This window comes from Lipotes vexillifer, unplaced genomic scaffold (genome assembly GCF_000442215.2).
Source record: "Lipotes vexillifer unplaced genomic scaffold, Lipotes_vexillifer_v1.1 scaffold238, whole genome shotgun sequence".
NCBI lineage: Eukaryota > Metazoa > Chordata > Mammalia > Artiodactyla > Lipotidae > Lipotes > Lipotes vexillifer.
The window spans coordinates 1,904,629-1,932,171 of record NW_006785665.1 but is presented as its reverse complement, the minus strand read 5'-3'; the positions used below and the strand labels follow the sequence as shown (position 1 = coordinate 1,932,171).

General features: G+C 44.9%; 1 protein-coding gene across 1 annotated transcript in view; it reads right to left on the bottom strand.

Annotated features, from left to right (window-relative positions):
* Positions 1 to 20,517: 20,517 nt before the first annotated feature.
* Positions 20,518 to 27,543, bottom strand: part of UBQLN4 (ubiquilin 4) — a 13,469-nt gene continuing 6,443 nt past the window's right edge. The window contains exons 6-11 of the mRNA XM_007457914.1: positions 24,495 to 24,720; positions 23,286 to 23,425; positions 22,711 to 22,794; positions 22,428 to 22,543; positions 22,042 to 22,228; positions 20,518 to 20,670 (exon numbers count right to left, since the gene is read on the bottom strand). Of these exons, the coding sequence (XP_007457976.1) occupies positions 20,518 to 20,670; positions 22,042 to 22,228; positions 22,428 to 22,543; positions 22,711 to 22,794; positions 23,286 to 23,425; positions 24,495 to 24,720 (906 nt within the window). The remainder of the gene's footprint in view (positions 20,671 to 22,041; positions 22,229 to 22,427; positions 22,544 to 22,710; positions 22,795 to 23,285; positions 23,426 to 24,494; positions 24,721 to 27,543) is intronic.

The following is a 27,543-nucleotide window of genomic DNA, read 5'->3' as shown; positions in this document are numbered from 1 at the left end:
GATGATCAAATAGGATAATGTATGTAAAACTCTTTGCATATTGTCTGGCACATTTGTGTGCTCAATAAATGGTAACTATCAATATTGCTATTATCCTATCTCTGCATTGTAGCATTCCTTCATTCAGTATGCACTTATTGGGCACCTAATTTGTGCCTAGTACTGTTCTAGGTACTGAGGATACAGTGATGAACAGGACAGATAAGGTTTCTACTTTCTGGGGGCTTAACATTCTTGTGGACTAATACACATCACCCGTATTTGTTTTAGTGTCTCCCCCCATTCACCACCTCCCAGGCTAGAGCTCTTTGAGGACAGGTGGTCTGTTTTCCATTGCTTAGTGTCATGCCTGAGCACACAGGACATACTCCAGGAATGAATCATAACAAATTCTCTACACACAACCTTCAGTCTGCTCCTACTTCCTTTGTGCGTGGCTTCCTTCAAATGCCCTGTTGCCTCTCTTTCCTATCCAAATCCAAGCCCTCCTTCAGGGCCCCGCTCTAGGCTCATCCCTGCTGGGAAGCCTGCCTTGGCCTTTTGCCAGACTGCATTGCTCTTTTACAGCACCACAGATTAGGAATTTTTTTTTTTCTGATTGTTTCTGATATGGAAACTCTACTTCCATGACCAGATGCTATTTCTCTAGTATATACTTATCCAAAGTTCCTGCAGCGATGCTGAACACACAGAGGTGCTCAAGAAACACCTGCTGATTGGAAGAATTTTCATCATCTCCGTTTACAGTCTCCCTAATGGAATCTATTCTGACTAGAGGAGAGATTTTGAGAGTCAACTACTGGGAATTCCCTGGTGGTCCAGTAGTTAGGACTCCACGCTTCCACTGCCAAAGAGAGAGAGAGAGAGAGTCAATTGCTAAGGGAAATGTTTCTGTTGAAAGACTTCCAAAAGAATACAACTTCTTCCTGCCATCCTCAAGAGGACCCCAAACCAAGAGATTGAGTAGAACTTTGTTAGATATGCAGAGAACTGTGTGCCAGGAACAGAGGCATGCAGAGCTAGGGTGCTTACTGTGCCCCCAGGATGGTGTCACTGGTTTTAGGCCCTATTTCCTGGTGTTTAGGACAGAGCCCAAGCTGTCCACTGACCTCTCTTTTGGGATCTGCAACAAGAGGGCCACCGAGAGAGTGTGTGACCAAGCTGAGAAGGAAGTGGCAAACTGTTTTCTTGCAAGAAAGGTAAGCACCCAGAAATAGGGCCTTGCTGACAAATCTAGGGGCCTCAGATGGGCCTATGTTAGCTAGAAGTGGTAATGGAGTGAATATGAACCATGCCAGTTTTCAGGAAACATCCGGAATCAAAGCTGTTACAGTAACTTTGCAACAATAATTTTTTCTCTTTTACATTCATTTTTTTTACTGTGGTAAATATACATAACATGAAATTTACTATTTTAAACATTTAAAATGTACATTCACATTGTTGTGCAGCCATCACTACCGTCCATCACCAGAACTTTTCATCTTCCCAAACTGAAACTGCATACCCATTAAACACTAACTCCCCTTCCTCCTGTCCCCAGCCCCTGGCAATTACCATTTTACTTTCTGTCTCTGTGAATTTGACTACTCTATATACCCCATGTAAGTGGAATCATACAAAAAATCATTTTTAATTTATATAAATAATACATGCTTATATTCTCATTGTTAAAAAAATCAAACAATACTGAAATAGTGAGTATAAATGTCAGGATGCGAACTTAGATGTCCAAGAAATGTTAACTTCCTTACTTTTCTACAATCAAATCCACTTTCTGCTTCCAGCCCCTTTTCCATCAGGTAGTAAGGACTTAAATCCCTGTTAATGTAGGGACTACCCAGCCATTTTCCTCCAATGGTGCCTCTAGTTTTCTAGAGGGCTCCCGATGTGCCAGAGGCATGTGGGGGGAGGGGATCAGGGACTTCCAGTGCTTGGTCATCAATACTTTTCCTCTCTGGTGTCCACTGAGACATCTGGATCCTGTCTGCTCTTGGGCTGTGAGTTCACACAGAGTGCATGTGCATCCCCCTCAGCCTTATCCCAGGCCTTCCCAGGCACAGTGTTCCTCTCCCTCCCTCTTCCTTTCCCTCCCTCTACTTTCCATGCCTCTCTGGAGCCATAGGGAGCTCAGTTGGGCTCTCTCAGGCCCTTCACCTCTTCCTTGCTATTCAGTCACTCCTCAATTCCACAAACCAGGCTGGGACCTGGGATGAGCAGAAATCCTGAAAAGTGTCCCAGACCCCCTACCTGGGCACAATGTGCATTTTTGGGAGCAGGCACAAGACTCCTCTTGCTCTTGGATTCACCAACCCATTTGGGTTTTTCCTTTGCCACCCCCTCCAAATCCCAAACTATGTCAAGTAGGAGCCAGCGGAGGCTCAGAGCTCTTCTGAGCGATTTATCCACAGATAATTAAGATCCCCTCTCTCCTGTTCTCTCCTCTTTCTTTTCTTTCTCCCCAGTTTGGTTGAACTCTATCTAGATGAAATCAGTTGGGTGAGGGGATAGAAGTGATGGAAAACTGGCTCTAATGTCTCTAGTATTCCTTCAACAAAAATTTACTGATCATTCTCCAAAGTGCCAGGCAATGTTCTGGGCCGTAGGGCAAGAGCACTGGACAAAACAGACAAAATCTCTGCCTGTCTCTCAGAACAGACAGAATGCCATGCCTTTCTTTCTAATGAGGCACTGTCCCATAGAACTTTCGGTGAAAATGGAAATGTCCTATAATAGCTCCACTGTCCAATATGTTAGTCACCAGCCACGTGTGGCTATTGAGCACTTGAAATGTGACTGGTCATACTGAAGAACTACAATTTTTAGCTTTATTTCATTTTAACTAATTTCAAGTTAAGTTTGAATAGCCGCACGTAGTTAGTGGATTGGACAGCACAGCTCTTATATATCCTGACACCTCTCTGGCCTTTGGCTTTGAATTCCAAAAGGCCAGGGTTTTGATACTCAGCAAACCTTTTCTCTGCTTTCCTCTGAAACAACACTTCTCCCCATCACTGGGAGAACTCACGGTCTGAGGTGCAGCATATTGGACAGCTCCCAGCGAGTCCCCAGGAAATGCCCAGATCTCGACTGATTCCACTGACTGCCTGAACCCAGGGAAGACACCTTCCCTGTGGTGGATGCTTCTGGGTGTACAAAGCACAGAGTGCTCCCCTTCCTGCCCTCCCCCTTACTCCCAGTCTTCCAACTCATTAAGGGGGAAGGAAGCTGCACTAAAGAGAGCCAATAGGAGAGTGTGGGACGAAGGACTCCTATGTCTCCCTTAGCCCCTTCCCCTTTTTGTCCCCCCAACCGCACCCTCATCCTAGGAATGAGGAGCTATTTTAGCATAAGAGTACATCATCCCTGTGCTCTGAGAGATGGTCTCTATGAGCAAGAAAGCGGCTTGTTTGATGGTTGGTTGGTTTGCAGATGCCACACTCTGAAGGAGACATGGCTTGATTCACTGTGAGGCCCCCAGGAAGCAGTCAGAAATAGCAATCCCCCCACGTTACCACAGAAAGAAGCAACGGAAAGAAGTAGGGCCTAGGACTTCCCTGGTGGAGCAGTGGTTAAGAATTCACCTGCCAATGCAGGGGACACGGGTTCAATCCCTGGTCCGGGAAGATCCCACGTGCCACGGAGCAACTAAGCCTGTGCGCCACAACTACTGAGCCCGTGAGCCACAACTACTGAAGACTGCACGCCTAGAGCCCGTGCTCCGCAGCAAGCCACCGCAATGAGAAGCCCGTGCACCTCAAGGAAGAATAGCCCCCACTCACTGCAACTAGAGAAAGCCCATGCGCAGCAACGAAGACCCAGTGCAGCCAAAATAAATTAATTAATTAATTAAAAAAAAAACTTAGGGCTTTCCTGGTGGCGCAGTGGTTGAGAGTCCGCCTGCCGATGCAGGGGACATGGGTTCGTGCCCCATTCCGGGAAGATCCCACATGCTGCAGAGCAGCTGGGCCCGTGAGCCATGGCTGCTGAGCCTGTGCTCCGCAACGGGAGAGGCCACAGCAGTGAGAGGCCGCGTACCGCAAAAAAAAAAAAAAAAAAATCTAGGATCCTATCAATGATCATACATTGCAGCATTGCCTTTGATGAGTGCCGATTCAACAAAATGAGTTTCTCTCAGAGAGAGTGTGGAGAGAAAAAAAAATGCATGGAGGATACAGCCTTGATTACTACCTCCCCAGACTGAGAGGACGGGAGGAAAAAGGGAAGAGAAGGCTCAGACAGAGCTCAGGCTCTTGAAACAGACACTGAAGTGTCCCTTCTAAGTCTTTGGATCCCTTGAAGATCTCAGACAGACCTGGCTACCCAAAGTTGGTTATGGACTATTGTCTGCTTCATGCCAAATTTCTCTCCAGCATGTGTGGATTCCTAGGTGGATTCTGGAATCTGTACCTGCCATGTCTAGGTGGTGCCCTTTGGGGTTTTGTCCCATTTTTTAGAATTTGGTCACAGTGTCTCTTTTTAAGCCCAGTCTTCTTATTCTGATCACTGGTGGGGGCCAGGGGAGGGAGATGAGCAGATCCAGCCTCCTCTTGCTGAAAGTGAACGAGAAGGAGGGCTGTGTGTGTGTGTGTGTGTGTGTGTGTGTGTGTGCGCACACGTGCACCCTCTCACATCCCACAAAGAAGCCCTCCTTGAACCCATGGGCCTGGGACCCCACCCTCCTGTTGCTATGACAACCACTTCCATGAGGACATGGGGACTAAAGAATTGTGAGTGTGGGGTTAGGGAGGGAGGGGACACACCAGAGTCTCATGGCATTAGTGATCATAGAACTTTATGATAATGAAGAAGACAGGTAATGTGTCTCTAGCTTCAAGTCTCAAAGTAGCAGGGCAGGATGGGACACAGGCAGGAGCAAGGGTAGGGTGACTCCTGAAGTTCTGCCTGGTGTGAGGGGCTCCGCTTCTAACTAACCTCTCCTTCTCCCCCTTAGGAGACCAGAGAAGCTTGGGCATCCTCAGGGGCAGAAAATCCCTCCTTTAACACCATTGATGTATCCTTGACACCCATCTACAGCTTCAATGATGACCTAGGCTATCAAGGCAGCCAGGACCTAACCAGTGTGAATACCCTACTTTGTATTTCTCCCTCCTCTGGGGTCTCTCACCCCTTGCTCTACCACCATGTCGGCATCTTAACTCGTTGACCTCCCCTAAGATGTCCTGTGGCAACCTTCCATGTCTTCTCTACATCCTTCCAATTCACATCTTTACTAAACATGGCTCAAATTTACTCCTTCCAGAAAAAAAATGCCAACAGTAATAGTAGTCACAGCTTACATCTACTGAGTACTACATGCCACTTGTAAGAATTTATATCTCATTTAAACCTCATTAGAACCCGGTAAGCTCAATACTATTATTGTCCCCATTTTTCAGATGAAGAAGCAGAGACGTGAGCAAGTTAAGTAACTCTCCCAGGATCACATAAGTTGGAAGCAGAGATGCTAGAGTTTGAGCTCAGTTTGTCTGACTCAAGATCTCACACACAGAGCTGCCTCCCAGTTAGCTACCCCATTTTTATGAGTCCTCCAAGGTATCCTTTCAACATTCACATGCTGTTAAACACACATGATATGTGAACTTATTTGCTTGTTTACACACAATAAACTGTACATATTTAAAGTGTACAATTTGATGTTTTGACATATATTTATACTCATGAAACCATCACCACAATCAAGATAATAAACATATCCATCACCCCCAAATATGAACAACCAGGATTTCTAGAATAAATTGGAGGGTTATTACCTGACTTCTAAAATGAGTCTTTATTTAACCAAAGTATTTGCATTAGGATCCTTTTAAAATAATGAGCTCTCTTCTAACGCATTCAGAATACACCTGCATGTCCTTTGCTGACACTGATTTGTAACTTCTCTTTGGTAATTTTTAAAAAAATAAATTTATTTATTTATTTTTGGCTGCGTTGGGTCTTCGTTGCTGCACATGGGCTTTCTCTAGTTGCAGCGAGCGGGGGCTACTCTTCGTTGCGGTGCGCGGGCTTCTCATTGCGGTGGCTTCTCTTGTTGCAGAGCACACGCTCAGTAGCTGTGGCGCACGGGCTTAGTTGCTCCGCGGCATGTGGGATCTTCCCGGACCAGGGCTCGAACCCATGTCCCCTGAATTGGCAGGCGGACTCCCAACCACTGCGCCACCAGGGAAGCCCCCCTTTGGTAATTTTAAGTGCATGTCTGCCCTGGGCAGGGCAGTCTTTTGTCATCTGTGCTGCCCACTCTGTACTCTCAGGTGGGTGCTTGGCTTAACCTTTCCCTCTGATCTCAGTCCTTCTCTGCCTCACTTCCCCCCATCAGACGTGTAATGGGATGGGTCAGTGGAGAGCATGCTTCATTCCTTGCTCTCGGATTCCCCAAGGAAGAAGATCCCAACCTTGATTGAGCCAAGAGTCAGAAGCGGAATAAAGTTGCCATTGTGAGGATGAGGAGAAATAAGGTGAGGGAGGAAGATGAGAATGACGATGATGAGGAGGACGAGGCAGAGCACTCTCCTGGGGTGAGACGGAAGCAACACTCATACTCCAAGACCCGCCAACTGAGGCAAAAGGAGCACTTGAGCATCTTGGAAGGTAGCTTAAGCACGCCCACCTCCAAGAACAAGTCATTCCGCTGGAGTATGACCAAGTTCCGTCAATACTTGTGTATGTGTTGCCATGATAAGCAGAAATCAATGGAGGAAAACAAGGCATCGGACTCCAAAGAAAGTAGAGACCCAAATGAAAATGAGGATGGAGTCACAGGTTCCATTAATGAGCGAGAGAGACAACAGGCTCCTGGGGGAACTCCAAGGGAAGGTCTGGGCAAAAGCCAGGAGAATGGAGAATGTAATCCTTCAGCTTGTAAATAAAACAAATTTTATTTTTGTGGATGGCATGTATGAGCCTGATTGATGATCCCAGGTTTTTATCTTTCTTAATTTTTTTGGTCGATGTATTGACTTTCTTCCTCCCCCCTCCCCCCTTTTAACTCTCTGAACATCTTCTCATCCTTTCTAATTTTATATGAATTTCTGTCTCTAAGATGTGGGGCTAGCATATGGATGGGTGAGACCTTGAGAGGTATGAGAAGGCTTTAGAAACCCTTCTGGCCTGCAACCCAAGAAGGTGAAAAAAAACCTGAAAAGAAAGAGTCTTTTTTTTTTTCTTTTTTTGGTTGCTTCGGTTGCTGCGCGCGGCCTTTCTTTAGTTGCGGCTAGCAGGGGCACTCTTTGTCGTGGTGCCCAGGCTTCTCATTGCGGTGGCTTCTCTTGTTGTGGAGCACGGGCTCTAGGCATGCGGGCTTCAGTAGTTGTGGCAGTTGTGGCACATGGGCTCAGTAGTTGTGGCTCGCGGGCTCTAGAGCGCAGGCTCAGTAGTTGCGCATGGGCTTAGTTGCTCCGCGGCATGTGGGATCTTCCCAGACCAGGGATTGAACCCGTGTCCCCTGCATTGGCAGGCGGATTCTTAACCACTGCGCCACCAGGGAAGCCTGAGAAAGAATCTTGATGTAATTCATGAGGGAGGCTTCAAGGTCTAATCTTCCAGGTTTCCACTCCAGATTTGTCTCATTTCCTTCTTCGTAACCCTTAGCTCTGTACAGCAAAGCTTTTGAGCTTGTAGCAAACAAAAAGACTGGAACAAAAACTGCCCAGAGGGAACTTAGAAGTCATTTTTAAGATCGTGATCGTTCCCGGCAACAAAGTTTAAGGCTAGCTCCCAAATTTATATTGCTATCTCACTTTTCCTTTCTCAGCTTGAGCAAAGGAGAATAGGAACCCTTACCCTCCAGAGCCTCCCCAAGCCCACCCCCCTTGCCCACATACACACTAATCATTCAGAAGGAATCTTAGAAATCAGGAAACCTGTCTTAGGGCAGGTTCCCTAGAAGCTGAGCCTGAGATGGAGGTTCTTGTGTGAGGATTTTATTGAGAGAATGCTCTCAGGAGAAGGAAAGGGAGTGAGGGAAGCAGGATAGGGCAGGGGAAGAAAGCTAAGCAGGGTTGTTAACAGTTAAGTCTGCCTCCGCCTGATCCCAAGGAACTCTGAAGCCTGAGTTACATCACAAAATTGGTTGCACTTTTGAGGCAAGGGGTTGGCCTTTTGTAAGCCCATATCAGTCAATCACTGCGGGCTGCCCTAGGTTCTCCAGTGAAGCAGCTTCCCTATTGAATGAGGGCAGTTCTCCGGTGAAGGGGCTGTTTAGCTGTTAGCAATCAGCCCCACCGTAGCTGGGAATGGGTGTGTGGCCCATAAAGGGAATCTGGGCAGGGCAACTCTATAATTCATTGAGATTCATGTATTTCCTAGTATATATTTAATTTTTGTAAATGTCCCAGGTGCACTTGAAAAGCGTATTCCAGTAAAGTGCATAAAAGTTAACATAAAAATGGGGGAGAAAGGACGGCTCTTCCTTACAGAAGAACTGCAACAAACACATGTAGAAGAAATGCAGGAGACAGAAAACCACTATTAAAACACCAGAGTCATAATTGTTGGAGCAAGACCCGACCGGAGGGTGAAATTAGTGGGTGAAAATCTGAGGAGAAACAGGATACTTGTACAGTCTCAAAGTATCTCCTTCGAGATATTTATTAATTACATAGGTAAAAATAATAACTTTACAGGGGGAAACCCAGCAGACCCCATACCCTTTTAACTAAGTTATCAAGGTTAATGTTACCATTAATAAGACACAGTGATATTGTGTATCCCTGATATGTTGTGCTGAGAAGGCACTCATGTCAAAATGCATAACCTCCCTTTAAGCATAAGAAATATCAGACAAACCCAAATTGAGGGATATTGTACAAAATGATTGACCAGTACTCTTCAAAATTGCCAAGGCTTGAACAGACTTGTGGTTGCTGTGGGTGGGGGGGCGTGGTGGTGAGGGAGGGATGGAGTGGGAGTTTGGGGTTAGCAGATGCAAACTATTATATATAGAATGGATAAACAACAAGATCCTACTGTATAGCACAGGGAACTATATTCAGTATCCTGTGATAAACCATAATGGAAAAGAGTATGAAAAAGAATATATATATATGTATAACTGAATCACTCTGCTGTACAGCAGAAACTAACTCAACATTGTAAATCAACTATACTTCAATCAAATAAATTTTAATTAATTACTTAAAAATAAAAACATTCACCAAGGGGGACTTCCCTGGTGGTGCAGTGGTTAAGAATCCGCTTGCCAATGCAGGGTTCAATCAAATAAATTTTAATTAATTACTTAAAAATAAAAACATTCACCAAGGGGGACTTCCCTGGTGGTGCAGTGGTTAAGAATCCGCTTGCCAATGCAGGGTACACGGGTTCGATCCCTGGTCCAGGAAGATCCCACATGCCGTGGAGCAACTAAGCCCGTGCACCACAACTACTGAGCCTGCACGCCACAACTACTGAGCCCGCGCACCACAACTACTGAAGCCCAGGCGCCTAGAGCCTGTGCTCCACAAGAAGAGAAGCCACCGCAATGAGAAGCGGTGGAAGGGTAGCCCTCGCTCTCTGCAACTAGAGAAAGCAAGTGCACAACAAGGAAGACCCAACGCAGCCAAAAAATAAATAAAATTTAAAAATATATATTTACCGAAAAGAAAGGCTGTAAAAGACTTTGGAAAGACTGAGGAACTGTCACATATTAAAGGAGACTAAGGAGACATGACAATTAAATGCAATGTGGGATTCTGGATTGGATCCTGGAACAGAAAAAAGGCCATTAATAGACAAAGTGGTAAAATTCAAATGAAGTCTGTAGTATAGCTCATGTTATCGTACCAGTGTTAATTCGTTTTGATAATTGTACTGTGGTTATGCAAGATACTAACAATAGGATAAACTGGGTGCAGAACACATGGGAACTGTTTGTTCTACTTTTGCAACTTTTCTGTAAGTGCAAAATTATTTCAAAACAAAACATTAAATAAATAAATGCTCACTCTAAGAAATTATAGTAGCCACTGCTCAGGTCAAGAAATGAACATTATCAGTACCCCTGAATTATCCCACATGTCCTTCTTCTGAATCACAACTACTTTCTTCCCATACAGGTAACCACTATGGTGACTTTTATGGTAATTACTTCCTTGCTTTGCATTACAGATTTTCCTTCCAGGCAACCATCCTTAAAAAGTAAAGTTTAATGTCGCCTGTTTTGGAGAGTTATATACATGAAACCATAGACCATATATTCGTTTGTGTTTCCCTGTTTGCTTTGTTGTATTTATTTTTTATTTCATTAATTAAATTTATTGCGGTAAAATATACAAACATAAAATTCACCATCTTAACCTTTACGCGGGCCTCTCACTGTTGTGGCCTCTCCCGTCGTGGGGCACAGGCTCCGGACGCGCAGGCTCAGCGGCCATGGCTCACGGGCTCAGCCGCTCCGCGGCATGTGGGATCTTCCCGGACCGGGGCACAAACCCGTGTCCCCTACATCGGCAGGCGGACTTTCAACCACTGCACCACCAGGGAAGCCCATCTTAACTAATTTTAAGTGCACAGTTTAGCAGTATTGAATACATTCACGTTGTTGTACAACCATCACTACCCCCATTTCCAGAACTCTTTTCATCTTGTAAAACTGAAACTATACTCATTAAACAATAACTCTCCATTTTCCTCTCCCTCCAGCCCCTGGCAACCACCATTATACTTTAGGTCTTTATGAGTTTGACTACTCTAAGTACCTCATACAATCATACAGTATTTGTCTTTTCTTGTGACTGGTTTATTTCACAGCATAATATCTTCAAGTTTCATCCATGCTGTAGCATATTACAGAATTTCCTTCCTTTTTAAGGCTGAATAATATTCCATTGTATGTATATACAACATTTTGCATATCCATTCATCCATCAGTGGACACTTGGGTTACTTCCGCATTTTAGCTATTGTGAATAATGCTGCTATGAACATAGGTGTACTAGTATCTCTTTATGACCCTGCTTTCAATTCTTTTGGGTATATACCCAGAAGTAGAATTGCTGGATCGTTTGGGGTTAGCAGATGCAAACTATTATATATAGAATGGATAAACAACAAGATCCTACTGTATAGCACAGGGAACTATATTCAGTATCCTGTGATAAACCATAATGGAAAAGAGTATGAAAAAGAATATATATATATGTATAACTGAATCACTCTGCTGTACAGCAGAAACTAACTCAACATTGTAAATCAACTATACTTCAATCAAATAAATTTTAATTAATTACTTAAAAATAAAAACATTCACCAAGGGGGACTTCCCTGGTGGTGCAGTGGTTAAGAATCCGCTTGCCAATGCAGGGTACACGGGTTCGATCCCTGGTCCAGGAAGATCCCACATGCCGTGGAGCAACTAAGCCCGTGCACCACAACTACTGAGCCTGCACGCCACAACTACTGAGCCCGCGCACCACAACTACTGAAGCCCAGGCGCCTAGAGCCTGTGCTCCACAAGAAGAGAAGCCACCGCAATGAGAAGCGGTGGAAGGGTAGCCCTCGCTCTCTGCAACTAGAGAAAGCAAGTGCACAACAAGGAAGACCCAACGCAGCCAAAAAATAAATAAAATTTAAAAATATATATTTACCGAAAAGAAAGGCTGTAAAAGACTTTGGAAAGACTGAGGAACTGTCACATATTAAAGGAGACTAAGGAGACATGACAATTAAATGCAATGTGGGATTCTGGATTGGATCCTGGAACAGAAAAAAGGCCATTAATAGACAAAGTGGTAAAATTCAAATGAAGTCTGTAGTATAGCTCATGTTATCGTACCAGTGTTAATTCGTTTTGATAATTGTACTGTGGTTATGCAAGATACTAACAATAGGATAAACTGGGTGCAGAACACATGGGAACTGTTTGTTCTACTTTTGCAACTTTTCTGTAAGTGCAAAATTATTTCAAAACAAAACATTAAATAAATAAATGCTCACTCTAAGAAATTATAGTAGCCACTGCTCAGGTCAAGAAATGAACATTATCAGTACCCCTGAATTATCCCACATGTCCTTCTTCTGAATCACAACTACTTTCTTCCCATACAGGTAACCACTATGGTGACTTTTATGGTAATTACTTCCTTGCTTTGCATTACAGATTTTCCTTCCAGGCAACCATCCTTAAAAAGTAAAGTTTAATGTCGCCTGTTTTGGAGAGTTATATACATGAAACCATAGACCATATATTCGTTTGTGTTTCCCTGTTTGCTTTGTTGTATTTATTTTTTATTTCATTAATTAAATTTATTGCGGTAAAATATACAAACATAAAATTCACCATCTTAACCTTTACGCGGGCCTCTCACTGTTGTGGCCTCTCCCGTCGTGGGGCACAGGCTCCGGACGCGCAGGCTCAGCGGCCATGGCTCACGGGCTCAGCCGCTCCGCGGCATGTGGGATCTTCCCGGACCGGGGCACAAACCCGTGTCCCCTACATCGGCAGGCGGACTTTCAACCACTGCACCACCAGGGAAGCCCATCTTAACTAATTTTAAGTGCACAGTTTAGCAGTATTGAATACATTCACGTTGTTGTACAACCATCACTACCCCCATTTCCAGAACTCTTTTCATCTTGTAAAACTGAAACTATACTCATTAAACAATAACTCTCCATTTTCCTCTCCCTCCAGCCCCTGGCAACCACCATTATACTTTAGGTCTTTATGAGTTTGACTACTCTAAGTACCTCATACAATCATACAGTATTTGTCTTTTCTTGTGACTGGTTTATTTCACAGCATAATATCTTCAAGTTTCATCCATGCTGTAGCATATTACAGAATTTCCTTCCTTTTTAAGGCTGAATAATATTCCATTGTATGTATATACAACATTTTGCATATCCATTCATCCATCAGTGGACACTTGGGTTACTTCCGCATTTTAGCTATTGTGAATAATGCTGCTATGAACATAGGTGTACTAGTATCTCTTTATGACCCTGCTTTCAATTCTTTTGGGTATATACCCAGAAGTAGAATTGCTGGATCATAGTGGTAATTCTGTTTTTAATTTTTTGACAAACCACCACCATACTCTTTTCCATAGCAGCTGTACCAGTTCAAATTCCCACCAACAGTGCACAGAGTTCCAGTTTCTCCACATCTTTGTCAACACTTGTTGTTTTCTGTTTTTTTGTTTTTGTTTTTGTTTTATAGTAGCCATCCTAATGGGTGTGAGGTGGTATCTCACTGTAGTTTTACTTTGCATTTCCCTAATAATTAGTCATCACATGTTTATTAGCCATCTGTATTATCCTCTTTTGAGAAATGTCAATTCAAGTCCTTTGCCCATTTTTGAATTGGGTTGTATGTTTCACTGTTGTTGAGTTTTAGGAGTTTTCTACATATTCTATATATATTTCTATATATTCTATATCCCTCATCAGATATATGATTTGCTGTGGTTTTTATTTCACTAATTTTTTTATAATAGTATACAACCTCATGAGTTAGTGGTGAGATTTTTTAAAATATTTATTATTTATTTATTTTGTCTGTACTGGGTTTTAGTTGTGGCACACGGGATCTTTAGTTGCAGCATGTGGACTCTTAGTTGTGGCATGCACAAGCGATCTAGTTCTCCGACCAGGGATCTATCCTGAGCCTCCCGCATTGGGAGCGTGGAGTCTTACCCACTGGACCACCTATTTCATTAATTTTTGCTCTTCTCCTTATTTTTCCATCCTTCTACATTCTTTGGGTTTACTTTGCTATTCTTTTTTAAACTTTCTGAGCTGGCTGCTCAACCCATTACTTTTCAAACTTTCTTCTTTTCCAATATATGCATTTAAGGCTACAAAATTTTCTCCACATACTGGTTTAACTGCCTCCCATCAGTTTTTACAGGTAATTTTTTATTATTTATTTTCTAAATATTTTATAATTTACATTGTTATTTCTTTTTTGACCCATGGTTTACTTATTAGTATATATCCTTATTTCCAAAAATCTTGGGTTCTAGAAAACTGCATTATGATTAGAGGTCATACTTTGTATTATTTCTGTCCTTTCAAATTCATTGAAAATTGCTCTCTTTTTTCCAGCATATATTTAATGTTTGTAGGTGTTCCATGTATGCTTGAAAAAAATATATATATTCTATACTTTATTGGATGCAGCATCATATGTATTGTTTTTCACTGAAACTAAGATGCACCCAATATTTTTTTGCTAGGGTTGCCTTTAAAAAGTACCACAAACCAGGTGGCTTAAACAATAGGAATTTATCATCTCACAGTTCTGGAGGTTAGAAGTATGAGACCAAGGTGTTGGCAGGCTTGGTGCCTTCCGAGGGCTGGAGGAAAAATATGTTCCATGCTTCTTCCCTAGCATCTGGTGGTTTGCTGGTAATTTTTGGTGTTCCTTTGCCTCTACAAACATCACCCTACCTTCATCTTCAGACGATGTTCTTCCTGTTTGCCTGTCTCTGTCCAAAAGTCCCCTTTTTAAAAAGGGACAAGTCTAATTGGGTTAGGGGCCCACCCCACTCCAGTATAACCTCATCTTAATTAATTAATTTCATCTGCAATGACCCTCTTTCCACATAAGGTTACATTCTAAGGTACTGAGGGTTAGGACTTTAACATGAATTTTTGAGGGACACAATCCAACCTATAACACACTGTTACTTTACTTATTATCAAAAAGTTTTAACATGCTGCCAATTAAACTATGACTCAATACCAGGAAACCAACAGATTAAAAAACAAAACAAAACTTCCTTTCAGAGTTGTTAAAATGTGAAAAAAAACTGTATCTTAGAATGAATTAACATCGATATTTTTTCCCTGCCTATTCTATCAATTACAGAGAGAGGTATAGTCAAATCTGCAATTGAGGGTTTTTCTAATTCTCTTCAAAGTGCTCTCAATTTTTTTCTTTTTATATATTGAGGCCATGTTATTAGATGCATAAATATTTAGGATTATTATATTTTCTGGTGAATTTTACCTTTTATCATTATGAATTAACTCTATCTCTTTTTTAAAATTTTTATTTATTTTAAATTTTTATTTATGGCTGTGTTGGGTCTTTGTTGCTGCACGCGGGCTTTCTCTAGTTGCGGTGAGTGGGGGTTACTCTTCGTTGTGGTGTGCGGGCTTCTCACTGCGGTGGCTTCTCTTGTTGCGGAGCACGGGCTCTAGGTGCGCAGGCTTCAGTAGTTGTGGCACGCAGGCTCAGTAGTTGTGGCACGCGAGCTCTAGAGTGCAGGCTCAGTAGTTGCGGTGCATGGGCTTCCTTGCTCTGCGGTATGTGGGATCTTCCTGGACCAGGGCCCGAACCCGTGTCCCCTGCATTGGCAGGCAGATTCTTAACCACTGCACCACCAGGGAAGCCCAACTCTTTATCTCTTAGTGTTAATTTCTGCCTGAAATTCTAGCTGGTCTATTATTAATATAGCTATCCTAGTTTTCTTCTGGTTTGTGTTTGTACAGTTTATCTTTTTCCAAACTTTTACTTTCAATCTTTCTGTTTTCTTATGTTCTGTAAATGTCCTATTGTCAGCATACTGTTAGGCTGTTGCCCTCACCCCCAGCTCCACCCACTGAGGAATTCAGAATGTTTCACTTAAAAGCGAGTGATTAAAACTAGCCCTTTGCCATGCTTCTCTGGGACACCAGCTTCTCTTTGAGGGTGGGCCATAACCCTCCTCCCCCATCACTCTGCAGACAGGGCTATGACCCAGGAGGTGGCGAGGTCTCTGGGACCAAAAAGCACAAAGCAGCTGGCCTGTGACCCACCCACCATGGCCCCTGTGAGTGCCTCTGGGGTGTCTTGACCCCTGCTCAGGCTCAGGGCAGGCTCAGCGCCTCACCTCCTTCCAGAGGTGGGCCACCAGTGGGCCCAGGGCCTCCTGGATTTGGCTTCTGGGTCCCCAGTAGATGTAGGGTGGGGTGTGGATTGGGCTGTCCTGCAGGCTCACATCAGAGCCTCCATTTGCAAGATCTTCAGAGCCTTGTAGTTAGATTTTTATTTTATTGATCCAGGCTGACAATCTTTGACTTTTTTTTTTTTAATAAATTTTATTTATTTATTTTTTGGCTATGTTGGGTCTTCATTGCTGCGTACCCTGCTTATGTAGTTTCTTTTGCCTTTAGTCTTATAGATTCCACTAATTTCCAAGTTACTTAGGTAACAACTTACCACCCATCCTTCAGTGAAGTTATTCCATGAATTTGTAGTATAGTTAGATTCTCTGGTTACATTCATTTCATCCTGGGATCCCCTGACTTCTTTTTTTTTTTTTTTTTTTGGCCTCACCATGCGGCATGTGGAACATCCCCGACCAGAGATTGAACCCAAGCCCCCTGCAGTGGAAGCTCGGAGTCTTAAGCCCTGGACCACCAGGGAAGTCCTATATGTTTTTTTTTAGTTTGCATATATTAATGTTTACTCTTTGTGTAGTAAATTTCTATGGGTTTTGGCAAATGCATATTGTTGGGTATCCAACATTACAGGATCATACAGAATAGTCTCACCATCCTAGAAAATCTCTTGTACTTCTTGACATGTTTGGGGTTTTTTTTTCCCCTTGTCTTGTTTTTGAAAGGTAATTTTTATCTTATTTTCCCCCGTATTAGTTTGGTAGTTATACATTGTTTTTCTGTTTAGTGGTTTAGCAAAACATTCATCCTTGCCTTACCAATGCCTAACATTAACTGACACTTTACTTTCTACCAGCACAATGCAAAGACCTTAGTATACTCCAACTCCATTTACCACTGCCTTTCTGACTCCTATGTCACGCACTTTAATTCCTTGTCTATACATTTTAACAACATGAGACATTATCATCTTTGTTTTACAGCCAATGTTTATTTAGATTTACATACATATTTACCACTTTCATTGTTCTTCCTTTAATTTATTTTTTCCTTCTTATTATGACTGAAGATTAATTACCCTTTGGAATTTCCCTTAATGTGAGACTGCTGGTGGTGAACTGTTTTTGTCTGAAAATATCTTTATTTCACTTTCATTTTTGAAAGATATTTTCACTGGGCAGCTACCTTCTTTAAGCATAGGGAAGATAGCATTCCCTCCTCTGTCTTCCAGTTTTGCTGTTGAGATGTAAGCAGTAGTCTGTTACTCCTCTGAGGATAAACTATCTTTATTCCTTAGGTGCTTTAAAATATTTTCTTTTGCCTTTTTGCAGAGTGCAAGTTTAATTCATTGGGCTTCCTGAATCTGTGACTTGATGGTTTTCATCAGTTATAGATAATTCTGACCCTCTTTCTTCAGATCCCTTTTCCCCCTTTCTCTCTTCTCCTTGGACTCCAATTAAGCATAATGTAGCCCAACTTACTGTCTCTTCTGTATTTTCCATCCTCTTATTTTTCCAAGGTTCATTCTGTTTCTATAATTGACCAATTCTCTCCTTAGCTATGTCTAATCTGCTATTAAACCCATCTATTGAGACCTTAGTTTCATTTATTTTATTTTTCTAGCTAAAATTTCTATTTGGTCCTTTTCCAATTGTGCTATGTCTGTTTGTGTTGTTTCAGGTCTCTGCTGAAATTTCCAAGCCTCGCTTTTATCTTCTTGAAATACTAAGCAGTTGTTTTCATTTCTGTATAACCCCAATATATGGAATTGTCTATTTGTTGCCTCTCATTTCCTTTTTTTTGGTCTGTCATTTGCTTGCTTTCGTTTTCATTGCCTTATTTCTTCAAGAGCTCGACTAATTGACTAATTCTTATTGTGGCTGATGTTATATTTGAAAAATTATTAATTACAATACTTTTAAGGCCTAGGTTGTTGTTAAGTTCCTTGAGATTTCTGCTTGCTTCTACCAAGCATCTGGAGATGCTAGCAATCTGGGATCATCTTATTCCAAGTTTGAGACTTGAGAATTTCTGGACCACCCAGAATGTTGGGACACTAGCCTGCAGAATATGAGGACTGGTTTACTTCTGATTCATCCTTAGGGGTTCCTAGTCCAAGTGGATCTTTACCAGCATCCCTATCTTTAGCTGTTCCCAGATTCCAATTTTTTGTTCCTCTAGCTCCTAATCCTTCAAGGCCCTCAAAACCACAGCTTAGCCTCTCAGCAGCCTTTTCCCAACTGGAAAAGCCCCCTGGGCAAAGGCAGCCTTTAGGGCCTTCTTTTGTCTCTGGATTCCCAGCCAATCTTGTTAACCCTTTGATTTTTTGAAAGTTTTCATATTTAAAATTTCTGAGAGTGCTGGTCTGAAACATCCAGCCTACCACTATCAGAAGTGGAACCTCCCACTCGCTTTATTCTGATATCACAGATCTCTAATCCATAACCTCACTACACAAAAGATAAAACCGCATACATATGAAAAGACTTCCTTAAATTCACATATTTAGTGGTAGAGCTAGGCTTAGCCTCAGAGCTCAAGACTAATAACTGTTAAACTCCACTTGCATTAGGTCTGGATACAAGGGTTTCTCTTGTTTTGACCTTTTTCCCAGTAAGGGGAGAAGGAGAGGGCAGTCTTGCCAAAAGATCAGAGGATGGAAGTAAGGACTTAGCCATATTCAACTTCTCCCAGCCCTGACCTATGGGGGAGCAGGGGTGGGATTTGATAACTTATGTCTGGCGATGGGGAGCAGAAGAAAGCAATCCTTCCCATTCCTAAACTACAGATTATAGATATCCCCACGATCAGTTATCCCTTTATCTTCGATGTTTCTGAACACCTGTGGTAACCGAACCCAACTTCAAATTCCTCTAGATCCCACTTTACAAAAGCCCTCTAAAGCCTAGAAGTTGTCTTCAGCCAGCCTCCTCTCCCCCAGAAAACAAACACCAAGACACCCTCACAACAAAGACCACACCATTTATTTACAAAGGCCAGTGTGGGAGTTGGGGGAGGTAGGGAGGGAAAGCCACACAGACATCCTCTCTGGACTGCTTGAGACCCTCTCCCACTTGGAGAAAATTCTGTTCCTCTTGCCTCCATATTCCCAGCAATGGGTCCTCCAAGCAGCTGGGCTAAGTAGCAGATAGAGGAGGTGATATGAGCCTCCTCTGTGCTCCAATAGAGCAATGTCCAATTCCAGATCAAAGGCATCATTGCTGCCCTCTCCTTTCCTTCCTCAAATAGAACTTTCTGGCCTGGAGGGAAATAGTGAAAACTCAAAGGGCAGGAGCTAAGACGCCAAAGGCCAGGGGTTCTAGAGGGAAAGACTCCTCCCCTACTATTCCCCGAAGCTATGAGGGGAGGGGTAATAAGGGTGCTGGTCACAGCCCTGACAGCTTCAGAAGAGGTACCCACACTACCCTTGGGTTACCCAGCATCCAGAAGCCCAGGGGATCTAGCTCTCCAGGCTATATTTATTCCTGACCTAGACTGGCCCTTTTGCCTACTTCTCTCTGGTGGGAGAAAACTCTAGACCAGAAATCAACAAGGGATCCACCCTCCCACTCAACTCACATGCACATGTGTGCGTGCATGCATCCATGCATGCACCCACCCACCCCCACACACACCCACTGCTAAGACAGACCCCAATCCTCTTCATGTCTTTTGAGGGGAGATTAAATTACTGGTACCTGGAGACACAGACAGGTCCTGGGTTCATGGAAATGTGTGTGTATATATATAAGCATGTGTGTTTGCGGAAACGGAACCAACATAACCCCTTGTGAGCCTTATTGTTTAGCTTCATTGAGCCCTTTTCTTCCACTCAAATTCCGTTAATATCTCTTAAGTCTCCTTTGCCAGGCCTGAGCCTGGACTCTCCGGCCTAAAAGAACTATTAGTGCTTCCATTCCCTAACTGTCAGTTCCAACTTCCAAGTCCTCTACTCAGGCTATTTCCCTGACTGCCTTCCTCCAGAAAATCTCATTCCCTCCTCCCCTCATTGGGCTGGTCCAGGGCCTGTTAATTCGTGCTCCAAAGGGCTGTGTCTCACCTCTCCCTTCAGACGGGGAGAACAGGCATCTTCCTTCCTCTGGAAGTCCCAACAGACCCCATGAAAAAGTGCTGGGTGAAGTGAACAGAACAGGGGGTGAGGAGGAAAATCACAGCCTGTTTCACCTGCCCCTCCTTCAGAGCATGGAAATCTAGCATTGGTTAGGCTAGAGGTGGGAGGGGATGAGGGAGAGAAAGAAGGAAGAGTTACCAAAAGTAAACATAAGACAAGCAAAACCCTAGTGGTACAGACGGAAGACCCTGTTCCAGTAAAGCAGAGTCGGTTCCTCCTTCAGCTCTGTACTGCCACTGAGAAGTCTGAAGGTTGCAAAGGTGAAGTGGGGGAGGGCCAAGGAGGAGGGGCCAATCAACAAAACTGTGAGAACTGTTTAAATAGCTCTGCTAGAGCAGGACCAGGAGAGAAGGCTCTACAAGAGGTGCAGAAGTAAAACTGGAATTCTCAGAGGTACGGGGCTGGGGCCCACGCCTCTAAAGTCACCCTGCCGTCTGGAGAGGACAAGGGAGAAGACAGAAGGGATGACAAGCTGCAGAGGGTCAGAACCAAATGCTGGCATCGAGGGACAGGACAGGCAGGAGGCACGGGCCGAGGGATTAGGACAGCTGAGAGCCCAGGAGTCTCTCGATAGCTGCGTTGATGTCCCCTCCTGTGGCGATCAGGGCCTGCAGGTTGGCCTCACGATTGATGAAGCCCATGGAGTTGAGCTGCTCCAGCTGCTGCTGAAATCTCACTTCTGGTGTCTGCACCTGGAGGGGACAGGCCTTTTGAAGCAGGCACAGGACCAACGCCAGGGGGCCTATCTGATTCTGAGCGTTTATAATGGTGAGAAGAAGACATCCTCAGAGTCAACCAATGGGGCAGGGGTCGGTGAGCTGCAAACAGAGGCCAAGGAGCCGGCGTCCCAAGTCACTAAACAACTGTGTCATCATAAGATGGGGGGCATCTTTCTTAAGATTTCGAAGTAATGGATAGGCCTAGATCAGCCGATATTCCCAACTGCTTTCCATCAACACTCTGGAGATGTTAACAGGCAATCCAAAAGCCAAATGTTCTGTGGTTGATAAATACCACCTCCAAACCCCCTCCTTCCTGGCAGTCAACACACACACGGCCATAGTAAAGGTCAGAAAAGGGCCCCAGGAAAGCAAGAACCTGCTAATTGTGTTTAACCAATCAACAAACACGGTTATTTACGAAAGAGAAGGCTTTTCGTTTTTGGCACTCCTATAAACATCCCCTGGAAATGTTTTCCCCAAGGCACGTTTAGGAGGCACTAGCCTAGATCATGAACAGAAAACTCAGAGCTGAAAGGAGCACAGCAATCACAGAGGCCCCCAACACGCAGTACAAGAGCCGTTTCCAATGCCCCGTGCTGTTTTTCATCACGGTCCACACAATTTAAGCTGGACTGGGCCTTGGGGATCCCTTCATCCAGCCCCCTCAGTGCCTTGCACAGAGCTGGGCACACTTATATTCCTGTTGAAAGGCTTTTCCCAGATGAGTCACAGAGGCCATAGAAGGGTTAAGGGGCTCATCCCTGCTCCTCCCTCAAACCGCAGGCCTTGACTATGTGGCCCAGGGCTCTGGTCACCTCACCTCCCAGAATCCTCCTCTCTTGTCTCAGAGAGGGAGGCTACTTTAATTATCAAAAGGGTCCTCTGATATAAGCAGAAATGGTGTATCAGTAGTTAAAGTGTAAATTCTGGAGCCAGCATGCCTCAGTTTGAATTTTAGCTCCATTACTTACTAGATACGTGACTCTGAGCAAGCCACTTAACCTCTCTGGGCTTTAGTTTTCCCCTTTTGTAACACAGAAATAATAATAATAATAGCTTCCTGGCAAGGCTGTTGTGGAGAATAAAGTAAATGAGCTTTTATATATAAGGCACACAGACCAATACCCAGCTGACCCAGTAAGCGCCATCACTAGTCTCATCTCCATTTCACAGCTGTGGAAACTAAACTTACGAAGATCGGTAACTTGCCCAAGGCTAGAAAGTAGCAGACCAGGAACCAAAGCCAGGTCTGGCTGACTCCAAAGCCTGCTCTGCTGTCTCCATTCTACTGCCACCCTTAACACTGCAGGGTCCCAGGGCCAGCCCCACTGCCCCATGTACCTGTGAGTTTCCACTTCCAGCCAAAAGCTGGATCATCTGCTGCATGAGCTGCTGCTGAGCACTGGAGGCCCCTGTTGGAGAGGATGTGGCTGGCGGGGCTGGCAAGGAGGCGGGGGCCTCAGGTGCAGACCCAGTGTTGCTGCCTGTAGAGGAGGCTGGGGTCCGGGACATCCCAAAAGAGCCAAGGCTGCAGGCAGGAGAGACCAAGAGGTGGGAGATGGCCTCTGAGAAAGGGATGGCAATGTGAGATCCACAAGGAAAAGCAGTTGGAAGGAACAGGAAAACAGACCCTCAGAGACACAAGGGCTGCTCAGAGAGTGGCAGAGAAAGGGGTTGAGGGGGAGGAGTAGCCAGAACCTTGCTGCCCACCTGCCACCGACCCTCACCTGGGTACCAGTCCAGGAGCCTCGGTCTGCAAGGTCTGCAGTCCCTGCTGGATCTGCAGCAGCGCCTGCATGGCTCGGGGATTGGTAAGAATGGAGAGTGACTCCGGGTTCTGCATCTGGTGGGAAACAGCAGAGAAAGGCAACAGGAGGTACCAGGAGACAGGAGGCAGCCTAGACCCTCAGTCCAGAGCCAAGCGCGGCCCCTCCTTTAAGTTCCACCCACTGGGCCTCGGGGTCTACCCCGGCCCTCAACCTCCACCCGTCTAGGCTCCTCCTCACTCACCTGCTGCAGGAAGACTGGGAGCTGCAGGCGGAGCTGCTCCTGCAGCTGGGGGTTCCCCGCGAAGAGCGGCACGTTCACCATCATCTGCCAGGGTGAAGGCAGTAGGGGAGGCCTGGGCCTACCCACCCCCAGAATGCCCCCACGGCCTCATCTCCCTTGGCACCCCCTCCACTGCAGGAAATCTGGCCAGCTTTTCCAAGGCTCTCAAAGTATCCTGAAGGCCTAAGTGGGACAGTGAGAGGAAATGGAACTATACTCTGGACGAGGACGAGAGTCAGGAGCCGGTCTGATGAGGATGATGACAGCTAACATTTCCGAGTACGTAGGGCTTACTACGTGCCATGCCATGTTCTAAACACTTTATGGTATTAACTCAACCCTCACAACTCTCTGAGGCAGGAACTATTGTTATTACCATTTTACAGAGGAGGAAAATGGGGTTAAATAACTTGCTTGGCTCACGCAGCTACGAAGTGGCAGAGCTCAATACAGAAACCCAGGCGGTCTGGCTCCAGAGCATTTTGATCATCACAAGCAACAGCCCCCAACACAATCCCCTCGTGCCAGTTCCATACCTGAGCAGCAAAGTCGGGGTTCTGGGCAAGCGTTTGCATCATGCTGCGCATGTAGGGGGCTGAGATCACATTCTGCATCAGCTGGGGGTTCTCAGAGATCTGCTGGAGGAGGGCCTGCATTTCCGGGCTGTTGAACATCCCTAGGACAAGAAGGAAAAAACAAGAGAAAAGGGGTCCAGATGGAAACCAGATGCCTCACTTCCATCTACATTACTTCAGGCACTGAGTGTTTACAAAACTCGGAGAGGCAACGGTCAAATGGGCACCCAAGTACTGGGGCGTGGGTCCAAGTCTCTCTCGACTCCGAGGTCATCTCGCCCGGCTTTGTCCTGGCCCCTTCCCCAACTACTCTGCTAAGGACAAGCCAGTTGCAAACTGGATCTGATTCATGTCCCTCTGGACTGTTCCTGCCACAGGTCAGATGTCAGGGTTGGAAAGGATTTGACTAAAGATCATCCAGTTCAATGGTTTTCAAACTTGTCTTAGCAGCAGAGACCGTTTCCTCAAACCAAATCTCACTTGGAAACCAAGTATGTCAGTGGTCTGGTTGGAGCTGGGGCAGGAGGCCTGGAGCCTTTCGCTTTTGGTCTTCCCTCATCCTGGAGATGGGCCAGAGCCCTCAAGACTCAGAAGTACAATTTTAAAACCATGGATCAGGTTCAAGTACCTTATTTATGAAATAAGCACATAGAGGGGAAGGGACTTTCCCAATCAAGATGCTCCCCAGGGTACAGAGAAATCAGAGCATCTACCACACATCCCTAGAGCCATATGTATAGTCATAGTCCAGACAAATGGGGCATCTCCCAGAGTTGTGCAGTGCAAAAACTGCACCTCTGTACAAGGCAGCTCTGCACATCCCTCTCCCCCAGCCCACATCTACCTGCCCCCTGATTCCTCTCCCACACCCCATTCCCAGTCTGACCCATTTACTCTGGATAGTACCAGCAGTGTTGAAAGAGCTTAGGAAGTGGGGCCTGGTTTACTCATAAGCTTTTACTTAGGTCACTCCTAGGGACATCAGGACAGGGCCAGAACCAACCCTTACCCTGAGGGGTCGAGCCACTACTCCAGGCTACAGAGCACCCTGGCTTCAATACAGTCTCACCTCTGTCTTCAATATTCTGGAGCAGTGTGAACCCCATTCAGTCCTGGGGCAGAGGGACTGCCCTGGTGACCCCACTAAGCTCCTTCCACCCTAGGACATACCTGACCCCAGGCTAGCCGCATTGATCCCAAAGGGGTTCGAGACTGTCGGGTGCACCTGGCTGGTCCCCGATCCTCCGGTGCCCTCCCCACCGGACCCGGGGGCCTGGGAGGTGGGGGGCGAGGGGCTCCAGGGGTTAGGGAGGGGCTCTCGATTCTCAGTCCGCAGAGGCTGGGAGGATGAGCTGTCGGAGTTCCCGGCCAGGGAAGAGAAGGGATTGTTGCCAAACTGGGAGGAGGGAAAGGTTTTGGGTTAAGGACTGAAACAAATCCTTAAGGGCTAGGCCCTTTCCTTCTTCTCACCTAATAGCCTCCCCTTCCCCAGGAAAGGGAGAGAGATCTAAAACCTTGGAGGTCCTCAGGTCAATTTCTAGCCCCACAATGGGCAACTTCACCCTCATCCTGCAGGGTGGGAGCTGCCTGATGCTGATGATGGGATAACTGAACCCCTCAGATAACTGGAAACGTCACATCTCCCCTGGTGGCTCTAAATATTTGGTATCTAATCTCCTCTGTGCTCTATAGTATCAATACTTTACACACACCTTTCCCATTGTGTAGTGAGATATTTGTTTGCCTTAGCTCTTAAGGGGCAGAGACAATGTCAGATTCACCCTTGCACCCCTGGCCCCTGACACTAGTAGGTGCTCAATAGATAATTATTGGCTTGTTGGGAGCTGGCTCTCTACTTCGACCCCGATCTGCCTCTAGCTCTCCCTTTTCCAGCCACCTTGGTCTAAGACTAACTCCACCGAACCCTCTCCCTCACCCCCAGGTCCCGCACGTGGCATTCTGTCCATCCAGGCACACCACAATGGAGCCCCTTAGTGGGCACACCTCTGGCTAAGCACCTCCCTAGGTCTCCTTCCGTTGCTTCCTCCATGTAATCTCCTCCTTCCCCTCCCTCCCCACAGCCTATCTCCTCAGACTGGCTGCTTCAGCTAAACAGTCCCCCTCAGCACCAGGCCCCCAACTATGTTATCCAGGATCATCTCATGGTCTGCACCCCACCATATGGTAGGCTGCCCACAGCAGTACCCACCTGGCCTCCCTCTGGACCCGCCAACACCCACGCAGGAGGTACCTGAGCAGCCTCAGCCCCTCCCCACCATGGAGTTTCGTATCCAGTCACTTTTCCTGTTTATTCAAAGTGGGTCATGGGGACCAGGGCTGACCAAGGACCCTCCTGCTCTGAGCTGTGGTTCCTTCACCCTACTGGATACCTGTTCAGATAACAGGGCTTGCAGGCCAGGGTTCACGCACCACAGTTTCAGTCTTTGTCAACGTTTCAGATTTCCTGTTCAGGTAACTTGCCTAGCACCCAAACCCACCTAGTTCTGGGTTCTGCTTTGCTCTTCCCCATACACTCTAAGGCCTGAATTTCTTTCCCTGAACTCCCAAAAGTGATAATAGCCGCCATTTATTGAGCACCTACTATGTGCCTGACCCATTTATTCTAATGTTTACAATATCCCTCTAATACACCAGTTCTCAAAGTGTGGTCCTAGGACCCCTGCAAGGTTTAAAAACCATTTTTATAATCCTAAGATGTTATTTGCTTTTTTCACTCTCATTCTCTCATAAGTATTCAGTGGAGTTTTCCAAAGGCTATGTAACATGTGACATTGCAACGGACTGAATGCAGAAGCAGATCTGAGAATCCAGCTGTCTTGTAGTAAGCCAGATATTCAAGGGATCTGCAAAAAAGTCAAACAAGGCCATTCTTTCCTCTAAAGTTTTGTTTTGGAAAATAAAGTTATTTTTCAAAAGAATATGCTATTTATGTTAATGTGTAATGGATTTATTGTTATTTTTAAATGAGTTAATAAATTTTTTTTTACTTCTCAGTTTTAATTTCAGATACAGTGAATATCAATAGGCCTAACCCACAAAAACAAAAGCTTCTGGGGCCCTCAATAATTTTTAAGTATATAAAGGGGTTCAGAGGGGAATTCCCTAGCGGTCTAGTGGTTAGGACTCCGAGCTTCCACTGCAGGGGGCTCGGGTTCAATTCCTGATTGGGGAACTAAGACCCCCGCATTCCACACGGTGTGGCCAAAAAAAAAAAAAAATTTTTTTTAAATTAAACAAAAAATAAATAAAGGGGTCCAGAGACCAAAATGATTGAGAATACTGCTATAACACATTGTCTCCATTTTGCAAATAAGGAAGTGAAGACTCAGGGAGGTTAAGCAACTCACTTAAGATCACACCACTGAAGTATGATGGAGCAGGTATTTGAATCCAGGTTTGTTGATGCCAAACGTTATGTTCTTTTAGCTGAACCAGTGGTTCACACACCTTAGAGTACATCAGAATTAGCTGGGTGCTTGTTATAAAGCCTTGCTCAACTACCTGAATTTTTTTTTAACCAGGTACATACATTACTTTGATATACATTTTTAATTAAATACTTATATAAACTTAAACTTAAAATAAATTAATTTCTTTAAAAACTCACAGTTGATCCCTATAGCACTTTCTAAAATTTTAAAGAGCAATGCCAAGAATAACCAAGATGATGGTCAAGTATAAGCTGGAAGGGGGGAGGGGAGGTTCACCCTACCTGATGCCCAGACTTAATTAAGACAATGTGGCACCATCGTAGGGACAGGGTCAACAAGGCACACTCATCTGTGGAGACTTGGTGTAGGACAGAGACGGCATGAACAAGGAATTTGCTGGGATAGCACGGGCCACTCAGGATATGGTGCTTTTTCCTTTCCACAAAGAAGAAGGCATGTGAGGCCCCACCCTCCCATTTGGGTGCTGGTTGGGGATGGCAGGGCGTTCAGTCTGTGAAAGTCCATCAAGCTGTACACTTATGATATGTGCACCTTTCTGCAACTATATTATTCTTCCATAAAACATTTTTAGATTTATTTAAAAAACAAGTTTAAAATTATATGAACAGCATGATACCACTTCTATAAGGTTGAAAATATGCAAAACGAGGCCAGAGATTGTTTATGGATTCATACATAGGTAATTAAAAGAATCGAAATGACAAACACCAACTTCAGGGTGGTAGTTAGCTCCGGAGAGGGAAAGA